The 21,495-nt window shown below is 43.8% G+C and overlaps 1 protein-coding gene across 4 annotated transcripts in view; it reads right to left on the bottom strand.

Moving 5' to 3' along the window:
* The window catches only part of LOC140458230 (DENN domain-containing protein 5B-like), a 297,730-nt gene that overhangs the window by 61,938 nt on the left and 214,297 nt on the right, over positions 1–21,495 (bottom strand). For all 4 annotated transcript variants that reach the window (XM_072552507.1, XM_072552508.1, XM_072552509.1 and 1 more), the window contains 2 exons: positions 12,200–12,739; positions 4,451–4,682 (listed from right to left, as the gene is read on the bottom strand). In XM_072552507.1, the coding sequence (XP_072408608.1) occupies positions 4,451–4,682; positions 12,200–12,739 (772 nt within the window). The remainder of the gene's footprint in view (positions 1–4,450; positions 4,683–12,199; positions 12,740–21,495) is intronic.

Here is a 21,495-nt window from a genome sequence, read left to right as displayed (position 1 = left end):
TGGTCTGGTACATACTTGCTTGACATTGGTTTGGATTGTGAAAGGATCTGTTTCAGATCTCTCACTCAAGACAGCTGCAGTTATGCCATCATTATTGGTTGCAGGATCTTGTTTCTTGGACATCCAAATCCGTACAGCCTACTCACAGATCCCTGCGATTTACTGAGGGTTGCTCAGGTTGATGAACAGTGAAGAATTTGCTCTTTGAGCATTTTCTCGGTCTTTGTTGCCACACAAACCCCTGTCAGAAGTTCTGGTTGAAAGCTTCACTGTGACTCTGGGAGGATCCCCTCAGCCATGGGAAATGGGCGGTTCAGGAGAATGAATGCCAGGAATTCCTCTGATATGAACAAGAAGGAAATACTTCGACTGTCTTCACAGCGGGAATTAATTCTCTCTTCTCAAAGGTATTTACAATTGTCACACTCCTGGTGTGGGGTGTTCTTTTTCCTCCTAAATTCATGGGATGACTACATGAAGATCTGATGTATGCAAAAGCCTCAAGATTGCAGCTAGAAGACCACTGGAGCCTCAGGTTTTGGTGTCTTTCAATCAATTGATTGTTTGTTTCGGTTATTGAATCATAGAGCTTCACAAATGGATTGAACCACAGGGTACTGAGGACAGACTGCACAATATCAGCTGTCTCTGTTGTTTTACAGTGGAGGAATTGTTGAAAATATATTTTTCAAACCTCTGGTGTTGACAAGGGACATTGTCACCCTTAAGAAGAGGGAACACCATCCCGTGGAAGAAGAGGATTTTGTCCATTTGACGTTGGCTTTGATGGTCCTACAAAAAAAGGCTTTGTATGTTGTGATGGTTAGCAATGCTCCCTCTGGTTTTTCCAGATACTGTGTGGACCTCCAATGTCGATGCATGGCAGCAGCTTCTGAAAATGGAAGCTATGAGTCATCATGCTGACTGATGGACACAGACGTTCCCAGCGGCTGTACTGCGTAGAGAGAACATGGATGGTCAGCAGATGGGCGCAACTTCCTTCGCCCACAACATGCCCTTCATTCTTCAGAATTTTCTTTGGATGTCAGCCTTGAGGTTTTGGAATACTTCCTTCTAGGGTTTTGACCTTGAGTTGTCCTGTCAGGCAGGGAGTCCACTTGGCTTTGTCCTAGTCAGTCACGTGTTTGATGTGCTGGGATCTTTGTTGCCAAATACTCCGTGCTGTAGTTGAGCCGATGTAACTGATCTGATGTTGTTCTCCTCTTCAATGGTGCCCTTTTGAGAGAGGTAGCTGCCAAGGTGTAGGAAGTACTCAAAATATTCCACAGTCTCTAAATGAGATGGGGAATGTTTGGCTGGCCAGGTGTGGGTTGATATATATTTTGTCCTGGCAACATTCAAGGTGTTCGTGTGATTTACTGAGGGTTGCTCAGGTTGATGAACAAAGTGAAGAATTTGCTCTCTGAGCATTTTCTCGGTCTTTGTTGCCACACGAACCCCTGTCAGAAGTTCTGGTTGAAAGCTTCACTGTGACTCTGGGAGGATCCCCTCAGCCATTGTTTTTGTCAAGGAGTTTCTGATGATCAAGATGCTCAATCCCAAAGGTCTGGATACAGGGATCGAGTACTTCATTCAACCACATTGTTCTAGAATGGAGTTGGATGAGTGAAGATTTTCCAATTTGATTGTAGGTTGCACTTGGGATTTCTCTCTTCGTTTGAGATGCTCCTAGCTAAGATGGTGATTTTCTCCCCCTTGGCCTTTTGGACATGCAATGTCTTGTTGCTAGACAGATGTTGTATACTGGTAGAACCAATTATCCCTGTGGGGATCTCAGCTGAAGGGTTAAAGTTGAGTTACTATCCTTTGGAGTAGTTTGGAATAAGGTAATCAGAGGGTTAGATAGGGTGGACAGTGAGAGTCTTTTTCCTCGGATGGTGATGGCTAGCACGAGGGGACATTGCTTAAAATTGAGGGGTGATGGATATAGAACAGATGTCAGAGGTACTTTCTTTACTCACTAGAGAGTAGTAGGGGCATGGAATACCCTGCCTGCAACAGTAGTAGATTCTCCAACTTGGTCATTGGATAAACATATAGATGAAAATGGAATAGTGTAGGATAGATAGGCACCGGATTGCTTCCACAGGTCAGTGCAACATCAAGGGTTGAAGGGCCTGTACTACACTGTAATGTTCTATTTTCTATGGTTCGTACTCTGGGCTAGATACCCATGGAAAATACCTATGGAACATTATTCGACAGCTATTTAACCAACCTCACCAGCCAAATATTCCTTTCCAGTTGGAGCCGCTACTTACTGTTTGGATTTTCACTTAGGCAAAATAACGAAAGCATTGAACGGCTGAAAAGGGCATATTTAATATGCTGGCGTGAAAAAACACCTTCAGAGATTGTTTGAGATGGGGGCCACTGCAGCATGGGAAATGAATGTGTGTCCAACACAACCATTCAAGTCAAAACTATTAACTTTTCCAGAAGAGCATTCAACAGTGGGTCTTTAGAGGAAATGCAATTACAACAGTGTGACAGGGAAACTAAAATGAAACACAACGGCCTAGCTCTTGAATGCAATAGTAACCCTTTAATTTAAATTGTATTTGCATTTATACGGTCTGTGTAACATGGAACAAGCTTATATTTGTGGCAGTTAATTGAGCTTCTGCACACTTGGCTGCGTCAGCAGAACTCAGTGCTGGTATTTTCATTTGACATTGAAGCTCCATTTCCACAATACATTGGGGAAATAGTGACATTTTGCGATCATTTCACACTTTAACGGAAAAGTTAACTGATGTTGATTGCCAGTAGCAGCCTTCTCCTCGTAAGAATTTTCCCCACTGTCACATGTTGTCAAGTGGTAGTGGACACTTTGACAGAGTTGCAGAATTTTGCCCAGTAACCATATCCCACAGATATGCCAGAAGAGATCCCAGGAGGGAGCTTTTCATTTTAACCATCCTTAGCCCAGGGTCCTGAAACTAATGCTAGTTCTGCTACCATCAGTCCTTCAATGACCGGGAGTTGAATTGGTGTCGGCTATGGCTTAGTGGTATCACATTCTCCTCAGACACTGAAGGTTGGGGGTTCTGAGCTGAAAATGTGTTGCTGGAAAAGCGCAGCAGGTCAGGCAGCATCCAAGGAGCAGGAGAATCGACGTTTCGGGCATGAGCCCTTCTTCAGGAAGGTTGGGGGTTCTGGTCAGACTTGAGACTATAGGTTTCAAGCACTCTCTCAAGCAAATGCAAAACACTCTTGATATCTCAAGGAAGAGAAGGAACATTCTATCTGGTGTCTTAGTCCACATTTATTTCTCACAGAAACAGATAATCTGGCCATTAACACTGTGTAATTGTTGATGGGTGAAGTCAAATGAGTGTTAGTCTCTTCATGATTGTCACAAAAAGAATCCCTAATCTCAGTTTGGTCAGTTTAAAGAAAGGAAGATTTAAACCAGGAGTAAGCTATTCATTCTCTGTAATATATTTCTATGGTTCCATTAGAAAAGACCTAATCTGTACCTCAACTTGAGTTAGCCAGCCTTGCTTCATACCTTTTGACACCCTTCCCCATCAAACTCTAATCTCCTCATTCTGGAAGTTTCAATTTTCCTAATCTCTATTGCTTTGTTGCACTGATCAGACATTAGGCAGGCTTCATGGCTAGGGGTGAAAAGTCAGGATAAAGCTGAAGAACTGTTACTCTCAAGCTAGTCTTGAAAGAAGACAGAGTGAGACAGGGAAAAAGGCGTAAGGTCATGTGAGTTAGCACATGTGAACAAAAAAGGTGAATCGATGGTCACAGTGGTCCTAGAATTTAATTTGGGTATTAAAGGTATTGAGGGATCATGTAGGAAAATACATTGAGATAGACAATCAACCACAATATAGCTAAATGTAGAGCCAACTTGAGGGGCCAAGTTGCTGATTTCTGCTTCAATTTCCTATGTTCCTATGATTAAGAAGGGAGATAACAGGAGAGGTGAAGTGCTGATATTGTGCAAATGGCAGGTATTAAAAAAAAGTACAAAGCACTTCAGTGTCATTGTCATTGAATTGGTAAAAAGTTCTGAAGTTCCCTGGAATTGGATATGGAAGTGACTTCATTACCATTGCCATCAATTAATGATCTTCCATTCAAGGGTCAGATAATCCTCCAGGAACAGTCAACCCAACTGTTAGTAGCAACACTGCAGCAGCAATTTGGAGATTCATTTGGTTTTTAAACATCAACAAACACAAAACAAGACGTCCCCTCAATGTGTTGTCCACTTAATATATGGCCTCAGGAAACATGGATTGACCTCAGTGTACAGCATCAGCAATGTAGCTGAATTTGTCTCTACATTGGCAGCTCCATATTGTGAGCTGAGAGTTGGTTTGAGGTCAGCCTGATTGAGGGCACCAACCTGATCACACAAGAGTATCCTCCCCAAACTAACTTCCCATTCCCAAATGCTGCCACTCACCGGATTCTTTCAAGACAGTGCATTTCTGATAATTTGAGGTGCGTAACGTGGGGATGCGAACGCTGTAGATCTTCATCTTCTCAATGCGTGAGTCAAACACTCTGAGAAGGGGCTCCTTCTCCTCCCACAGTGATACAATCTTGTTGTCAATGAAAGTTGCAAACATCTGCGTTTCTATGAAGTGGGAGAGAAAGGGGAGGTAGGGCTCTGGCTGGTCAGACAGAAACGAGGCCTAAAATGAAAGTAAGCAGTCCATTACTTTTTGTTTTTAAAACAGTCTTATGAAAAACATTGTAAGTCAAGATACAAATTTATTTTTGATTTAAAGCAGAAGCTTGCTGGCCTATGTCCAATAAACCTCTTCCATGGAATAAAATTAGATTGAAGACGAGAATTCATGGCTTTTCTATTGTGGCCCAGTCCTAACAACAGACATATGGCTCATACTTGTCTTTTATTTCCTTCAAATGCTTGAATTATCAGCTTGGTTCACGGGTAGCAACTCTTGCCTTTCAGTCAGAAAATACTGTGTTCAAAAAGATTTAAATGCCTTAAGCTGAACCAACAATAGTATGTTATACTGAGGGACCACGGCATTGGCAAATGGTATGAGCAAGACAATCATTACCAATATTTCTTGCACAAAATTGGCCATTAAGCCCAACAGTCCATGTTGGTGGTTACACTCCATATCAACCCCAGCCACATCATTCAACCCCATCATCCTAACCTCCTATTCCTCTCTCCTGTATGTGCTTATCACATACAGGTCGGCCTTACACTGTGACTGGGTCTGGGAGAATGGTTGGTAAATTTTGCAGGAGGCTTTTGATCTAGAGTCAAGGACCTTTCGATTTAAACAGAATGAGCATTCATTATATACAGGTCAAGGCTTCACCTCTGTCATGGGCTGCTAGCGAGGACCATCTCCTAGTCATTGGATCTTAAATCACTTCCCAATGAGGATGTAAACTATCTTTTATACATGTTTACATTGGCCATAGAGACATACAACACAAAAACAGGCCCTTCCGTCTAACTTGTCCACCCCCACCAGATATCCCAACCTAATCGAGTCCCATTTAGCAGCACTTGGCCTGTATCCCTCTAAACCCTCCCTATTCATATATCCATTAGTAAGCCTTTTAAATGTTGTAATTGTACCAGCCTCCACTACTTCCTCTGGCAGCTCATTCCACACATGTACCACCCTCTGCATGAAAAAGTTGCCCCTTAGGTCCCTTTTAAATTTTTCCCTTCTCACCTTAAACCTATACCCTCTAGTTCTGGACTCCCCCACCCCAGGGAAAAGACTGTCTATTTACCCTATCCATGCCTCTCATGATGTTATAAACCTCTACAAGCCCACTATTCAGCCTCCAATGCTGCAAGGAAACAGCCCCAGCCTCTACCTATAGCTCAAATCCTCCGACCCTGGCAACATCCTTGTAAATGTTTTGTGAACCCTTTCAAGTTTCACAACATCTTTCCGCTAGGAGGGAGACCACAATTGAAAACAGTATTCCAAAAGTGGCCTAACCAATGTCCTGTACAGCCGCAGCATGGCGTCTCAATTTCTATACTCTATGCACTGACCAATAAAGGAAGGCATACCACACGCCTTCTTCACTATCCTATCTGCCTGCGACTCCACTTTCAATGAACTATGAACCTGCACTCCAAGATCTTTTAGTTTAGCAACATTCCCCAGGACCTTACCATTAAGTGAAGAAGTCCTGCCCTGATTTGCCTTACCAAAATACAGCATTTTACATTTATCAAAATTAAACTTCATCTGTCACTCCTTGGTCCATTGGCCCATCTGATCAAGATCCCATTGTACTCTGGTAATATTCTTCGCTGTCCACCACACCTCCTATTTTGGGGTCATCTGCAAACTTAATAAATATATCTCCAATGTTCACATCCAAATCATTTATATAAATGATGAAAAGCAGTGGACCAGCACTGATCCTTATGACACTCCACTGGTCACAGGCCTCCAGTCTGAAAAACAACCCTCCACCACCATCCTCTGTCTTCTGCCCGTGAGCCAGTTCTGTATCCAAATAGCTAGTTCTCCCCTGTATTCCATGAGATCTAACCTTGCTAACCAGTTTCCCATGGGGAATCTTGCCGAATGCCTTACTGAAGTCCATATAGATCACGTTCATCGCTCTGCCCTCATCAATCCTCTTCATTACTTCTTCAAATAACTCAATCAAGTTCATGAGACATGATTTCCCACGCACAAAGCCATGTTGACTATCCCTGATCAAATAAATGTAAATCCTGTCTTTCAGGATTCCCTCCAACAACTTGCCCACCACCGATGTCAGGCTCACCGGTCTATAGTTCCCTGGTTTGTCCACCTTTCTTAAACAGTGGCACCACGTTTGCTAACCTCCAATCTTTCGGCACCTCACCTGTGACTATCAATAATAGAAATATCTCAGCAAGGGGCCAGCAATCACTTCCCTCGCTTCGTACAGAGATCTCAGGTACACCTGATCATGTCCTGGGGATTTATCCACCTTTATGCATTTAAGACATCCAGCACCTCTTCCTCTGCAATATGGACATTTTTCAAAATGTCATCATCTATTTCCCTACATTCTATGTCTTCCATGTCCTTCTTCACAAGAAACACTGATCCAAAATACTCATTTAGTATTGCCCCATCTCCTGCGGTTCCATACATAGGTTGCCTTGCTGATCTTTGAGGGGCCTTATTCTCTCCCTAGTTACCTTTTTATCCTTAATATAGTTATGAAATCCCTCTTGATTCTCCTTAATTCTATTTGCCAACGCTATCTCATGTCCCTTTCTACCCTCCTGATTTCCCTCTTATACTTTTCTCAGGATTCACTTGATCTATCCTGTCTCTACCTGACATATGCATCTGTCTTTCCCTTAACCAAAAACTCAATTTCTCTCATCATCCAGCATTCCCTAGCCTTTCCCTACCAGCCTAGCCTTTCACCCTAACTGGAATATACTGTCTCTGGACTCGCGTTATCTCATTTTTGAAGGCTTCCCATTTTCCAGCCGTCCCTTTATCAGCAAATATCCACTCCCTAGACAGCTTTCGAAAGTTCTTGCCTAATACCATCTAAATTGGCCTTCCTCCTAAAACTTTACACCTCTCACATCCACCTCAAGTCTCTGACTTCACCCATTAGTTTACATGTTAGTTACATCTCCGTATCCCGCACTGTTTAAATGCATTTATGGCATGAACTGCTGTCTGTAGTAGTGAATTCCACTATGTAAGCATTGTTTGGCTAAATGCATTGCACTTAGAAGTGATTTTTTCATTTCTATAGATTCAGCTCTGGTCTCTCCTACCAGTGAAATTATCTTCTCTATCTTTTATAACCTCAATCCAGTCATCCATCAGTCCTCCCCTTTCTTGGGGAAACAGAGCCACAAGCACATTGACCAGTACAATGACCAATCTTACTGGTGGCAGGACCAGTTTTAGCTACAGGTCCCAAATTCCACAGTGCTTCACTGGTCCAGTACTGCTTGTTTTTACCTCTGTGCAACCTTTGCGGATGGATACAACCTTATGGTTATTCCAGATGGAAAAGTGTATCCCTGGACATCGAAACAATCCCCACAAAAAATTGCATGAGTGTCTGCCTGGTTAATGTTCACACAACCAAAAGCAGATTGCTGACTGTGGGGCCTCAATGTGTACAAAAGCAGCGTTTGCTGACAAACGTGGCTCCTCTATTCTTGCCTTGCTTCAGATTCCATTCCACATGATGCACAGAAAGGGGAGAAACGGGAAAATCCCACTGTCCACCTCAGCATCTGGACCTATCAAATCATCTATTGGATTGTTCCTTTGGGAAGTGGGGAACCTGAGTTTGCTACAACAGTCAGTTCCCTCTCTAAAAGCATCCCAGTTTGTGAGTTCACCAGCTCTCCCGTGAAGTGGTAAAAGAGAAACTACTCAGTTCTGCTGTTGGTTTGAAGCTATGATAAATCTTTGTGTGGAGGAGAGCATTTGTACGCCAGAGCTAAATGTGACTTGTAGTTAATTTGCACCTGTGGCCCACGGTTCCACTGTTTCAGTTTAATTAGGTTGTGCTCCAGATTGCTCCATCAATTCACATCTTCAATATATTTATTCAGCCAGCTCCTTTGTAGGATGAACAGCCCAGTTACAGCATCCTTTCAATTGTATCCTTCATATTTGTACTGACAACAGCAGGTGACAGAACAATGAAGCAGCAAAGGAGGCCATTTGGCCCATCTTGCCCAGTGTCATTCTATCTATTTAGACCCAATGCATAGATCCACAGCCCTCTAACTCCTTTTAAAAAAAAAGATTATAATCAATTCCGTTTTGAAAAGCTAATGTTGACTCTGCTTTCACCATCCCTTCAGGCAGAGGACTCTGGACTGGAACAACTCAGAGTAAAGCAATGTTTCCTCCAAAGTGACTGGCTTTAATGCTAGTTACCGGTGACCAAACCACCTGTCAGTGAATGGACATAGTTCCTCCCCCATTTACCCGACCAAAATCCCATATCCCATTCTGCAATCATAGTTATTACTTCACTTGGCCAACTGTCTCTTCATCCCCTTAACATTTTGCTTTGCAGAGCCAATAGTTTGGATGGCTGCTGAAGTAAGTTCAGACGGTTTATCACAATGGCGGTGCTCAGAATAGAGTCATAGAGATGCACAGCATGGAAGCAGACCCTTCAGTTCAACCTGTCCATGCCAACCAGATATCCCAACCCAATCTAGTCCCACCTGCCAGCACCCGGCCCATATCCCTCCAAACCCTTCCTATTCATATACCCATCCAATTACCTCTTAAATGTTGCAATTGGACCAGCCTCCACCACTTCCTCTGGCAGCTCACTCCATACACATACCACCCTCTGCATGAAAAAGTTGCCCCTTAGGTCTCTTTTGTATCTTTTCCCTCTCACCCTAAACCTATGCCCTCTAGTTCTGGACTCTCCAGGGAAAAGACTTTGCCTATTTACTCGATCCATGCCCCTCATAATTTTGTAAACCTCTATAAGGTCACCCCTCAGCCTCCGACGCTCCAGGGAAAACAGCCCCAGCTTGTTCAGCCTCTCCACGTTGCTCAAAATCCTCCAACCCTGGCAGCATCCTTGTAAATCTTTTCAACTGTACCAGTCTCAGATTGATCTCTTTCCTCACTATATCCCTGGGTCCCACCACCCCCCCCCCACCTTACTAGTTTAAATCCACCTGAGCAGCTCTAGCAAATCTTCCTGCCAGTATATTAGTCACCTTCCAATTGAAGTGCAATCCGTCCTTCTTGTACAGGTCACTTCTACCCTAAAAGAGATTCCAATGATCCAAAAATGTGAATCCTTCCCCCATACACCAGCTCCTCAGCCATGCATTCATCTGCTCTATCCTCCTATTCCTGCCCTCACTAGCTCGTAGCACTGGGAGTAATCCAGATATTACTACCCTTGAGGACCTCCTTTTTAAATTTCTGCCTAGCTCTCTGTAATCTCCCTTCAGAATCTTAAACTTTTCCCTTCCTATGTCATTGGTTCCAATGTGGACAATAACCTCTTGCTGGCCCCCCTCCCCCTTGAGAATATTCTGCACCCTCTCTGAGACATCCTTGATCCTGGCACCAGGGAAACAACACACCATTCTGCTTTTTCTCTGCTAGCCACAGAAACATCTGTCTGTACCTCGAGCTAGAGAATCCCCTAATACAATTGATCTCTTGGAAGCCGAAGTACCCCTCGTTGCATTAGAGCCAGTCTCAATACCAGAAACTTGGCTGTTTGTGCTACGTTCCCCTGAGAATCCATCACCCCCTACACTTTCCAAAACAGCATACCTGTTTGAAATGGGTATATCCACAAAAGACTCCTGCACTAGCTGCCGACCTCTCTTACCCTTCCTGGAGTTAACCCAACTATGTGACTGTATCTGAGACTTTTCCCCCTTCCTATAACTGCCATCCATCACATACTGTTGCTGTTGCAAATTCCTCAACACTTCTATCTGTCTCTCCAACCGATCCACTCAATCTGATAAGATTCACAGCCAGAAGCATTTATGGCAGATATAATCTGCAGAAACCCTTAAACTCTCTTTAAACTCCCACATCTGACAAGAAGTACATATCCCTCTACTAAAGGCCATTTTTGCTCCTTCACAATCTACAGACCCGGAAAATAACACCGTCTTATTCCTCTACAAACACTGCCCCAGGTTAGGTTAATAGTTATGGCTTATATTTTAAGTTTAATGATGAGACATATCTCCAAAAACATATAATCAAGAAAGAACCTACTCTACTCACTACTGCACATTCTCTGTAGGCCACACTTAAAACAACAATTAACGTATCTGATTCTGTGCTGTGAACTTCACCCAATAGTTCCTCCAAGATCAGTTGTGAATCTGTTTGTTAATTTTTCCAGATGCACTCCGGTGTCCAGTGATATATGAATTCAAAAAGCAAAGGCAGTAACTGTGCAGGTTCTCTCTCTCTCTCCTGCAATGACCTCACCATGTGCTTCCTTGGTCTGTTCTTCTCCCTTTTAAAGCTGCTGTTGTTTTGACTTTTTTTTCCAAAGTTTGACAGGGTTTTAGGAAATTGGAATTGGATACACACTTGGAAAGGAAGTGTTTGACGTCTAAGAATCAGAAATGCACCCGGGCCACCCATGGGTGATTCAGGTGCTATAACCAATCTGTAAATTTAACCTAACTCCACTCACAGGTTCAGGGTATGTAAAATTGAAGGGAAAGGGGAGAGGCTTTTTGAGATGTTTGGCCCTGTTTCCAGGAATCATACCTGAACTGGAATCATACTGTGTCACCTCAACATGTCAGCCACCGTCTCTTGCATTCAATGACTCCCAGAATAGCTGGCATTCTACATTCACACCTGCCGTGGATTTGTTGCAATCCTTCATGTAATCGGTGGTACTGGTTGGCAGTGGCTCAAGCAAAATAGGATGCAATTCATCGGCAAATTGTAATTTCACAGTACGAATACTGAACCTTAGCTTAACTTTCACATTTATGAACTAAATGTTGCCAATGTGAGTTTTGAACCTTGCTGTTTTTTGAACCTCTGAGCCTCTAGCTTAGTCCAGCCGCCATTGTCCCTGTATTATCCCATAGCAGACAGTACTGTGCCCACGTCTCCTGTATGTCCTAAATTATAACAGCAATCACACTTCAAAGGGTATTTCATTGAATCATAGAATCGCTACAGTGCAGATGGAGGCCATTCAGCCCGTTGAGTCTGCACTGACGCCCTGAAGGGGATCCCACCTAGGCCCACCTTATCCCCATATTTCCCATGGCTAACCCACCTAAACCTACACATTCTTGGACACCAATGGGACAATTTAGCATGGCCAATCCACCGAACCTGCAGATTGTTGGACTGCGGGAGGAAACCAGAGCACCGGGAGGAAAGCCGCGCAGACACAGGGAGAATATGCAAACTCCACACAGTCAGGAATTGAACCTGGAGTCCGAGTGCTGTGAGGCAGCAATGCTCACTGCTGAGCCACCGTGCTGCCCTTTCTTTGTCCGTTTTGGACATTAATAGATATACTATCATGAAAGTGAAGTGCTTTGAGAGGTCTTGGGTCAATGAGAGATGCTCTATCTTAGAAAGCAGCACAGATGATAGAAGCCAGGCTAGCTGTACCTCTGACATTGCGAAGGGGTGGACCAATGTACACAAGTGGGCAGGACGAGAGTGACTACCTTGTCGAAATTCTGCATCTGCTCCCGATTGGTGAGCCAAGCGTCCATGTCCTGAGTGGGCTGGATGACAAAGGCCTCGTAGTCAGCAAACATCTGGGTGAAGCGATTGGCGAACACTTCACGGAGCTGCACGGTGAGCTTGTAATCCCGCAGCTCGTCCTCGCTGCTGCGGCACTTTGTGTCCTTTTCCTTGGCCGCAGCCGGTGGGGCAGTGATCTCCACCTTCTCCACGGCCACCCCAGTGCGCTTGGCCAACGCCTGAAGCCGAGCCAACGTCTCGTTGCCCTTCAGCAGCTCGTACATGTTGATGGTGTTGCCGGTCAGGTTTCCGTTCTTCTTGTCGTTGGCCAGGTCATCCAGTACCAGGTTCTTCAGCTTGGTGGCGCTCTCGCTGCAGTGCAGGTTTCCCTCGGGTGGGATCCCAAACTGCAGCAGCACCTCAGAGGTCTCCTGGATAAACTCCAGCTTGTTCGGGAACTGGGGGAAGTCCTCTGGCAGCTCGATGAAGTGGTTGTCAATGTCCACAAAGCACAGGTTGGCCTGCGAGGGGAAAACCGAGAAAAGAAAGCAGTGAGAATTCTCGCTTTGCTCCATACAAATAAGACTCCACCATTTAGACACTGGAATTCGCAACATACAATTCCCTCCTCCAATGACTGCTCTACCACTCAATAATTTAGGAACTCACCTCAGCAAGGATTTGGAAAAAGGACTTCTTTATTTTGTAATGCAGAGGCTTGGTATGGAAATAGAGGGCTTTTCTCCAAGACTACCAGAGAAATTATCCATTCCTCTATTTCAGCTTTCAGGAGCCTCTTGATAAAGGCTTTTTATGTGGAGGGTATTAGCTCAAGTTCACCTCCCCACAACATTTCTACCTATTCACAAACAAATGACAATACCGTTCTGATCTGGTCGACAGGAACCCCAACAAAGCGCTCCAGTTCAACTTCATGTACTGGTCCTCAGTGTGGGTCATTTTGAAGCCCCTCTCCCCTTCAGGATCTTAGCTTGGGGATTCCAGCCTAATCCACAAGCTGAGCCTTGAGTAAGTCAGCACAGAGTTTATTTATTTATTTATTTTTTAACCCCCACACTACCACCTAACTGCGGTAGTGCTTATTTTTTCCCCAGCACCCATGGTGTGTGTGTGTGTGTGCAAGTGTGAGACACAGTGAGAGACACAAGGTGTACGAATCTTTATTCAATTTCCACCACCAGGAAGATAGGAAAACACCTATGCTGTGTGATCAAAAGAGTGAAGGGGAGGATAGGGACTAAATGAAAATAGAATTGGAGGGGGAAATAATGCACTCCACTCCCTGCGGCGCCCATCTCTCCCTGAACGACTCCAGGGTGTTGGTGAGCACAGAGTTTATTGGATAAGACAATAAACTGCTATTGGCTGCTTTAAATGGGGGTCTGAAATTGCAATGGGAAGGAAGAGAGGCTGATATACTGGAGGAGTCATAAGTCAGCAACTGGTGGTTAGATTTGACCTGATTGTGTCCTGTGACCTGCCTGTCCAGCAGGAAAATTTCCAGCCATTATCTATACAATATATAAGACACTTGGGTAACTGTCCAGACTGCTATTGCTAGCTATCAGGGGATTGATAGTGTCCACTGTTGGCTTGGAATTTCTCTTAGTGCTGCCGATCACCCTGTTTTTAATCAACTTAACGAGCATTGTGCTCCTTGGGAGTCACTGTTCACTGTCCACCAAAAATCCTGGGATTGCATGATCTGCCACCCCTTATTTCACCTGCAAAGGTTAAAAACTCATCAAATGGGCATTAAAACCTTCCGAGGATGAATCAAGCACCTTATGAGCTGCAGTTTATATCACACAAGATGATTGGGTTTACTGTCCCCAAGAGTAAAGATGGTGGAAACAAGTCTTAATATGCCTGAGAACCAGTCAGTCATTCTCCAGTAATGAAACATATTATCTTGAAGTACATCAAGGTTAAAATAAAAATCAAGCTGGAGATTCAAAGATCCAGTTGTCAAGAATTGGATTTAAAGACCCATAGGCTCCCACTGAAATCGCTTTCATTATATGATACCCTGTCATCTCTCTTACACTGTGGATGTAATTCACCAATCACTTACTCTGCTGTCTCAGGCACATTACAAAGTGGGTCCACTATCGTTCACCCTAACTGCGTTTCCCTTCCATTAGTGAACTATGTGGTCAAGATGAGGGATAGCAACATAGCAGTGACAGCACTATGGCCATCCATTCATCTCATCTGAAATTTGATTCCAGGAGACAACTGTTAAAGTTGGTTGCTGCAGGTCAGGCGCAGAGCCAATGGACTAGCCAATGGATTCACAGATACGCCATCGGTGTAACTCGACAAGACATCATGGATGCCAGGAAGCTGGCATTAATACACAGCCACATTTACTCATTTTGGACAAACCAAATGAACTTCCTTGCCCCAATGGTCTCCAGTCCAAAGTGTCCCCCATCTATGACAAGGCTCTAAGCCCATTCCCCTACCTCATGCTCTGAGTGGGAGACCAGGTCATATCAGGATCAAGCTGTGCCATAATTTCCTGCTGTGATCCCAGGCTTGAGACTCCTCAACTCATTTAACATCTGCTACTTAACCCCAAGTCGGCATGAGGTGATGTTCCACCACCCAGAGGTCATACAGTCATAGAGTCATACAGCTTCAGTCCAACCAGTCCGTGCTGATCATAATCCCAAACTAAACTAGTCCCACCTGCCCACACTTGGCCCATATTCCTCTAAACCTTTCCCATTCATGAACTTATTCAAACGTTTATTAAATGTTGTAACTGTACCCACAAATCCACCACTTTCTCTGGTCGTTCATTCCACACACAAACCACTTTCTTGCAGAAAGTTGCCACTTTTTAAGTCTCTCTCCTCTCACCTTAAAAATTCACCCCCTAGCTTTGAACTGTTCCAGCCAAGGGGAAAACAACCATTGTCATTATCTTATCTATGCCCCTCATAAATTTTGTAAACCTCAATAAGGTCAACCCTCAACATCCCACACTCCATTAGAAAAAGTCCTCAAACCTTCCATACCAAGCAGTCACTCTGGTAAATCTCTTCTAAACCCTCTCTAGTTTATTAATATCCTTCCTGTGGCAGGGCAACCAGAACTGCACACAGTATTCCACAAGAAGCCTCACCAAATCCTGTAAAACTTTAATATGACATCCTAATACTCAAAGATCTGAGCAATTAAGGTAAGTGCGTTAAATGCCTTCTTAATCACCTTGCCTACATGTACGCAAATTTCAAATAATTGTGTACCGATGATAGGTAGCTTACTTGATTTCTATGCCTGTTCACATATAGTGACAATGTGAGATTGACTGGACATGAAACATTCAGCAGCATGAAAGGTGATTCCCTTAGAGATGGGGTCAGAGTGGTAATGTTAGAAGATTTGTCTGTCTGAGGCAGAAAAAGCTTTCCGGACAGTCTCAAAGTGACCCAACACAGAGTTGTGAACACAGCCCAATCCATTGCATAAGCCAACCATCCATCTGCTGACTCCATCTCCAATTCCCACTCCCCTGGGAAAGCAGCCAACATCATCAAAGACCCCTCCCACCCTGGTTATACTCTCTTGCAACCTCTTCCATCGGGCAGATGATATATAAATTTGAATATACGTAGGAACAGATTCAAGAACAGCTTCTTCCCAGCTGTTATCAGACTTCTAAAAAGACCTGTCAAATGTTTATGTTGATCTCTCTCTCTCCCTGCACTTTCTCTGCGGCTGTAACACTATATTCTGCACTCTGTTCTGCTAACCTGATGCACTTTGTATAGTATGATCTGCCTGTAGAGCACACAAAACAATACTTTTCACTGTATCTCGGTACATGTGACAACATTAAAATCAAATCAAATCAAAAGTCATCTGACACTGCCTAGTTAATACTGAACATGTACCAATACTGACACATTGGCTGATTCAATGTAATTTGCCCTTTGGACCAAGTCCTCTTCTAACAACAGATACTGACCTCTTCTAACAACAGATACTAATTCACTCCAAATGTATCTAACTCAAAACTTGCCCCAAACTCACTATGGCTTACGAAGAGTCAGAACTTATAGTCTCTGTGAGTTATAACCAGAAAATGCTCCTGTGGTTTTAGCCAGTCTGTGCCATCATCACTGTCACGGGCACCTGTGGAGTCTGCTCTCTTGATGTCACAATTGGCAAAAGGGGCACATTTGCGGGCGGCACGGTGGCACAGTGGTTAGCACTGCTGCCTCACAGCGCCAGAGACCCAGGTTCAATTCCCACCTCAGGCGACTCTCTGTGTGGAGTTTGCACATTCTCCCCGTGTCTGCGTGGGTTTCCTCCGGGTGCTCCGGTTTCCTCCCACACTCCAAAGATGTGCAGGTCAGGTGAATTGGCCATGCTAAATTGCCCGTAGTGTTAGGTAAAGGGGTAGATGTAGGGGTATGGGTGGGTTGCGCTTCGGCGGGGCGGTGTGGACTTGTTGGGCCGAAGGGCCTGTTTCCACACTGTAAGTAATCTAATCTAATCTAATCTATTTGAATCAGGAAGATTAGTAGATCAATACTATTTTCACTGGATGGCACAAGGGGCACATTGTTCATGTGGAAAAGAATATTTGGCCAATTTTCTTGCTGTCAATCATTATCCAGCATCTGCAAGATGTCCACTCATGGATACATTGTGAGGAAAGGGGAGGATCCCCTTACAACAGTGTGACCAATCTTGCCTTACCTTGTGCATGAGGACAGATCAAATGGGTGCATATTAAAGGGCACTGGATTCCCAGGTTAACATACCCAGTGAGCAATGACTGCATTTCACAGCAATTCACTGCATGTGCAGCAATGTCAGGTGTATGTGCTAGATATTATAAGCTAGTGTCAAGCAGAGGCCAGGTCTATCTTACTCTGCACGGCACAATCTTCATTGCCTTCAAGAAACAAGGAGCGAAAATTGGCAAAAAATAGCTAAATATCTATTCATAACCACTACCAATAACATGCTGCATCTGTTAAATGGCTCCACTCCATGTTAATAGCCACTTTACTTAAATAGAAATATCAAGACAGTCCCAGACTGATGACTTAATTGAGACCTCCAGGGGATTTTGGGGTGTTGCAGTATTTCATTTGGTTTCCATAATGACCACATAGTGTTCAAGTTAGAATCAGGCATGGCTGAGTTAATATTTCCAGGAATTAACAGGAGGCAAAGGCAATTATCAAATCACAGGAGTCCTTTGGAATTGAACAAAAGGTAGAACACATCGGGGGTATGGTCGGTGAGTACTGGATACTGTCTGCCTTATCCCCTAAAAGGCCATTCTTTGAAGGTAAGCATGAAGACAGGGGATATTAGAAGACTATTTGACTGTCGCAGCACCACAGCTAAAGCCATTCCTTCTGTCACTCAAAGCTCACAAACAATTGGAACGGTCAATCAAGAGTTGTTGGACTTTAAGCAGCAGCAGCAATCCAATCTGAGCCTCTCCTGAACTCCAGAGCACCGAGGACAACTCTTGCCCCCCCCCCCCTTAACCATGAGGGGCAGGAATTGTAAGAATGGGTTTTGAGCAAGTGAGGGAGGAACTGGAATGTGGGGGGGGGTGATATGGTCTCCCTCAGGTTGGGATGGAACACAAGCTCAAGACCTAGGCTTGTCAGTGGTCTCAAAATCAAACCATAACAATCACATTTTTAACAAGATGAGTGGAATTTTTTAAGGGAGTTATTATTACACATTTTGTATACATTAGCATTTGATTTCAAATGTCTCATATTCATCCCAAAGGACAATGCAAGCTGCAAACATTTTCAAAAAGTATTTATAGTAACAATTCAAATACTTCATCTATTCTTTTCCAATTAATTTGCACGGAACCAGACTAAAATAAATAAAACATAAATAAATTTCACTGAATCAAAATAAATACACCAGCCGAGAATCTTAGTTGAAAAAATGTGAGTGCTGAAAAGTGACTAAGTTTTGAAGATATTTGAAAACCTTATTCATGTTTTTTTTAAAATGGAACCATCAACACAATCTATTGATTTAATTAGGACCAAAATAAATACAAGTCAATGATATTCATATGAAAGGAGCATAAAGTCAGAGAATTAAATGCTGACCTCTTTTATTATGGAGTCATAGAGTCATACAGCACAGAAACAGACCCTTCGATCCAACCCGTCCTTGTCAACCACAGTCCCAAACTCAACTAGTCCCACCTACCTGCACTTGGCCCATTTCCCTCCAAACTTATCCTATTCTTGTACTTTTCAAAGTGTTTTGAATGTATCCACATCCATCACTTCCTCAGGATGTTCATTCCACAGGTGAACTACTCTGTGTAAAAAAAGTGCCCTTCATGTCTCTTTAAAATCTCTCTCCTCTCAATCCCTAGTCTTTAAATACCCCACCCTTGGGAGAAGACACCTCCCATCAACCTTATTTATACCCCTCACAATTTTATAAACCTCTACGGTCACTTCTCAATCTCCTTTGCTCCAATGAAAAAGTCCCAGCCTATCCAGCCTCTCCTCATAACTCAAACCTTCTATATCCAGGAATGTCCTGGCAAATCTCTTCTGAACCCCCTCTAGCTTAATAATATCCTTCTGATAACATGTTAACCAGACATTACAGGGCTCTTCAGCCTTCGAAGTTGCGTTGACGTTTGAAACCAATCTAAAGCCCATCTAACCTATATTTTCCATTATCATCCACATACTTATCCAATAACCATTTAAATGCCCTTAACATTACCTACTGTTGCAGGTAAGGCATTCCACATCCCTACTATTCTTTGAGTAAAGAACCTACATCTGGCATCTATATCTATATCAATATCTCAAGACCTATATCTATCGCCCCTCAAATTAGAACTATGTCCCCTCGTGCTAGCCATCACCATCCACGGAAAAAGGTTCTCACTGTCCACTCTATCTAAATCTCTAATCATCTTGTATGCCTCTATTAAGTCACCTTGTAACCTTCTTCTCTCTAACAATAACAGTCTCAAGTCCCTCAGCCTTTCCTCATAAGACCTTCCCTCCATACCTCTATGCTTCCACATCCTTCCTATAATGAGATGACCAGAACTGTATGTAATACTCCAAGTGCGGCCTCACCAGAGTTTTGTACAACTGCAGCATGACCTCATGGTTCCGAAACTCAATCCCTCTACCAATAAAAGCTAACACACCATATGCCTTCTTAACAACACTATCAACCTGGGTGGCAACTTTCAGGGATCTATGTACATGGGCATTGAGATTTCTCTGCTCATCTACACTACCAAGGATCTTAACATTAGCTCAGTACTCTGTATTCCTGTTCCTCCTTCCAAAGTGAATCATCTCACACTTTTCCGCATGAAATTCAATTTGCCACCTCTCAGCCCAGCTCTGCAGCTTATCTATGTCCCTCTGTAACCTGCAACAACCTTCAGCACTATCCACAATTTCATCGACACAATGAAGCCTAAAAGAAAGAAGTCATTACGCACCAATTCCACATGACTTAAAGCAGAATTTGTACATCAATCATAGCTTTGCTCTTCTGCATTCTGGTTATTAATGTAGAGAACAAGGGAGAGCAGATTGCAAAACAAGGAATGGACTAAATCACCTTCAGGAAATGATCAGAATTCATATTGTGACCTTTGCTAGCAGGTATTCACTGAATTCTACAATTGGCCCAGAGGCCATTCAGCCCAACATGCCTGTGAATTGGCATTTGAAGATCAATCAATCCCATTCCTCTGCTCTCCCCCCAGGGCCTGCACTGGCCTCTGCTCCTGGAAAGCCTCAACTTTAATGTTCTCATCCCTATTTTCATTTCCCTTCAAGGTCTGTGTGTTTTTCCCTGCTCGACCACTGGCTGCCTTGTCTCAAGCTGTCTAGCCATCAACATTTGGAACAGCCTTCCAACATCCCTCCAGCTGCTCCTTTATATACCCAGCCCTTAGACTAAATGTTTCATCACTTGTTCGAATTTCCTCTCAGGTGGCTCAGTATCGAATTTTGTTTGCTGAAGCTTCTGTGAAGTGCCTTGGTGCATTTTAGGGAACGCCCTGCCTGCAACAGTAGTAGTCTTGCCGACTTTAAGGGCATTTAAATGGCATTGGGTATGCATATGGATAATAATGGAACAGGTGTGTGTGTGTGTGAGAGAGAATGCACGAGGGGACATAGTTCGGTTAAATGGGCATCAGATTATTTTCACAGGTCAGTGCAACATCGAGGGCCAAAGGGCCCGTACTGCGCTGTAACATTCTATGTTCTATGCAATGCAAGTTATTAATGTACATTCTGTATCCTCTAAGCTAGGCTTGTCTAACAGGCAACCCAGAACAGCTCCTGCCAAGCTATTGATATAAAATACCAACAATGCGGCTGGTAGATTTTGCAATCAGAGGCCATCCCTCTCCTGCGTTTGCTGTGGATAACAGGGAGGCCATCAGCTGTGAGAGAGAAACTGTCTGCAACTGAAGCAGAGAGTTGCACAGTGAGTGCTTTCACTCAAAATCAGGGCTGGAGCCACAACTGAGAGTCTGAGGGAATGGAGAACAGCGAGGGCTACATGGTGAACTGGGGAAGAAGGGAAATATGAGTCAGCAGGGCTGGTCAGGGGAGATGGGAAATCTCCCAATCATGGTGGCTGCAACAACAACATCGCCCAGGACTCAGTGAGCAGGGGAGAAGTGCTTGTTGGCACCATCACAGTCACCGGTTCTGCCTCTCAGTGATACCGGTCAGTGATATTGATCAGCGAGCTCTCGCGGGTCTGAATGAGTGAATGACAGCGGACGTGAATGATGGGTAGAGTGAGTGAGTGACAGTGGGCATGAGTAAATGATTGACTGAGTAAGTGAGTGGATGAGTGAGTGAATGAACGAGGATGGAACTTAGTGAGTGAATGAGGGTGGGCGTGAGTGAGCGAACGACCATGGGCGTGAATGAGTGAATGAATGAGAATGGGTGTCAGCTGATGAAAGTGGATGGGTGTCAATGAGTGAGTGAATGTCGCTGACTGAGGTAACTGAGTTGGTAAGCGGACGCTGATATATGTACCAGTAAATAAGTGAATGCTTGTGGTCATATGTGAGAGTGAATGCGTGTATGGTTGAATTGATACAGGTGTGTGTGTGTGAGAAAGAATGCATGTGTGCTATAAAATGACTTGTGTGTGGTGAGTGAACATATGTTTTTAGGTAAGTGAATGTGTGAGGTGGTTGGCTGTGTGGATGGATGTACAAATGGTTGGGAGA

The sequence above is a fragment of the Chiloscyllium punctatum genome, chromosome 32 (assembly GCF_047496795.1).
Source record: "Chiloscyllium punctatum isolate Juve2018m chromosome 32, sChiPun1.3, whole genome shotgun sequence".
NCBI lineage: Eukaryota > Metazoa > Chordata > Chondrichthyes > Orectolobiformes > Hemiscylliidae > Chiloscyllium > Chiloscyllium punctatum.
This window is presented reverse-complemented; position numbering and strand designations above follow the sequence as displayed.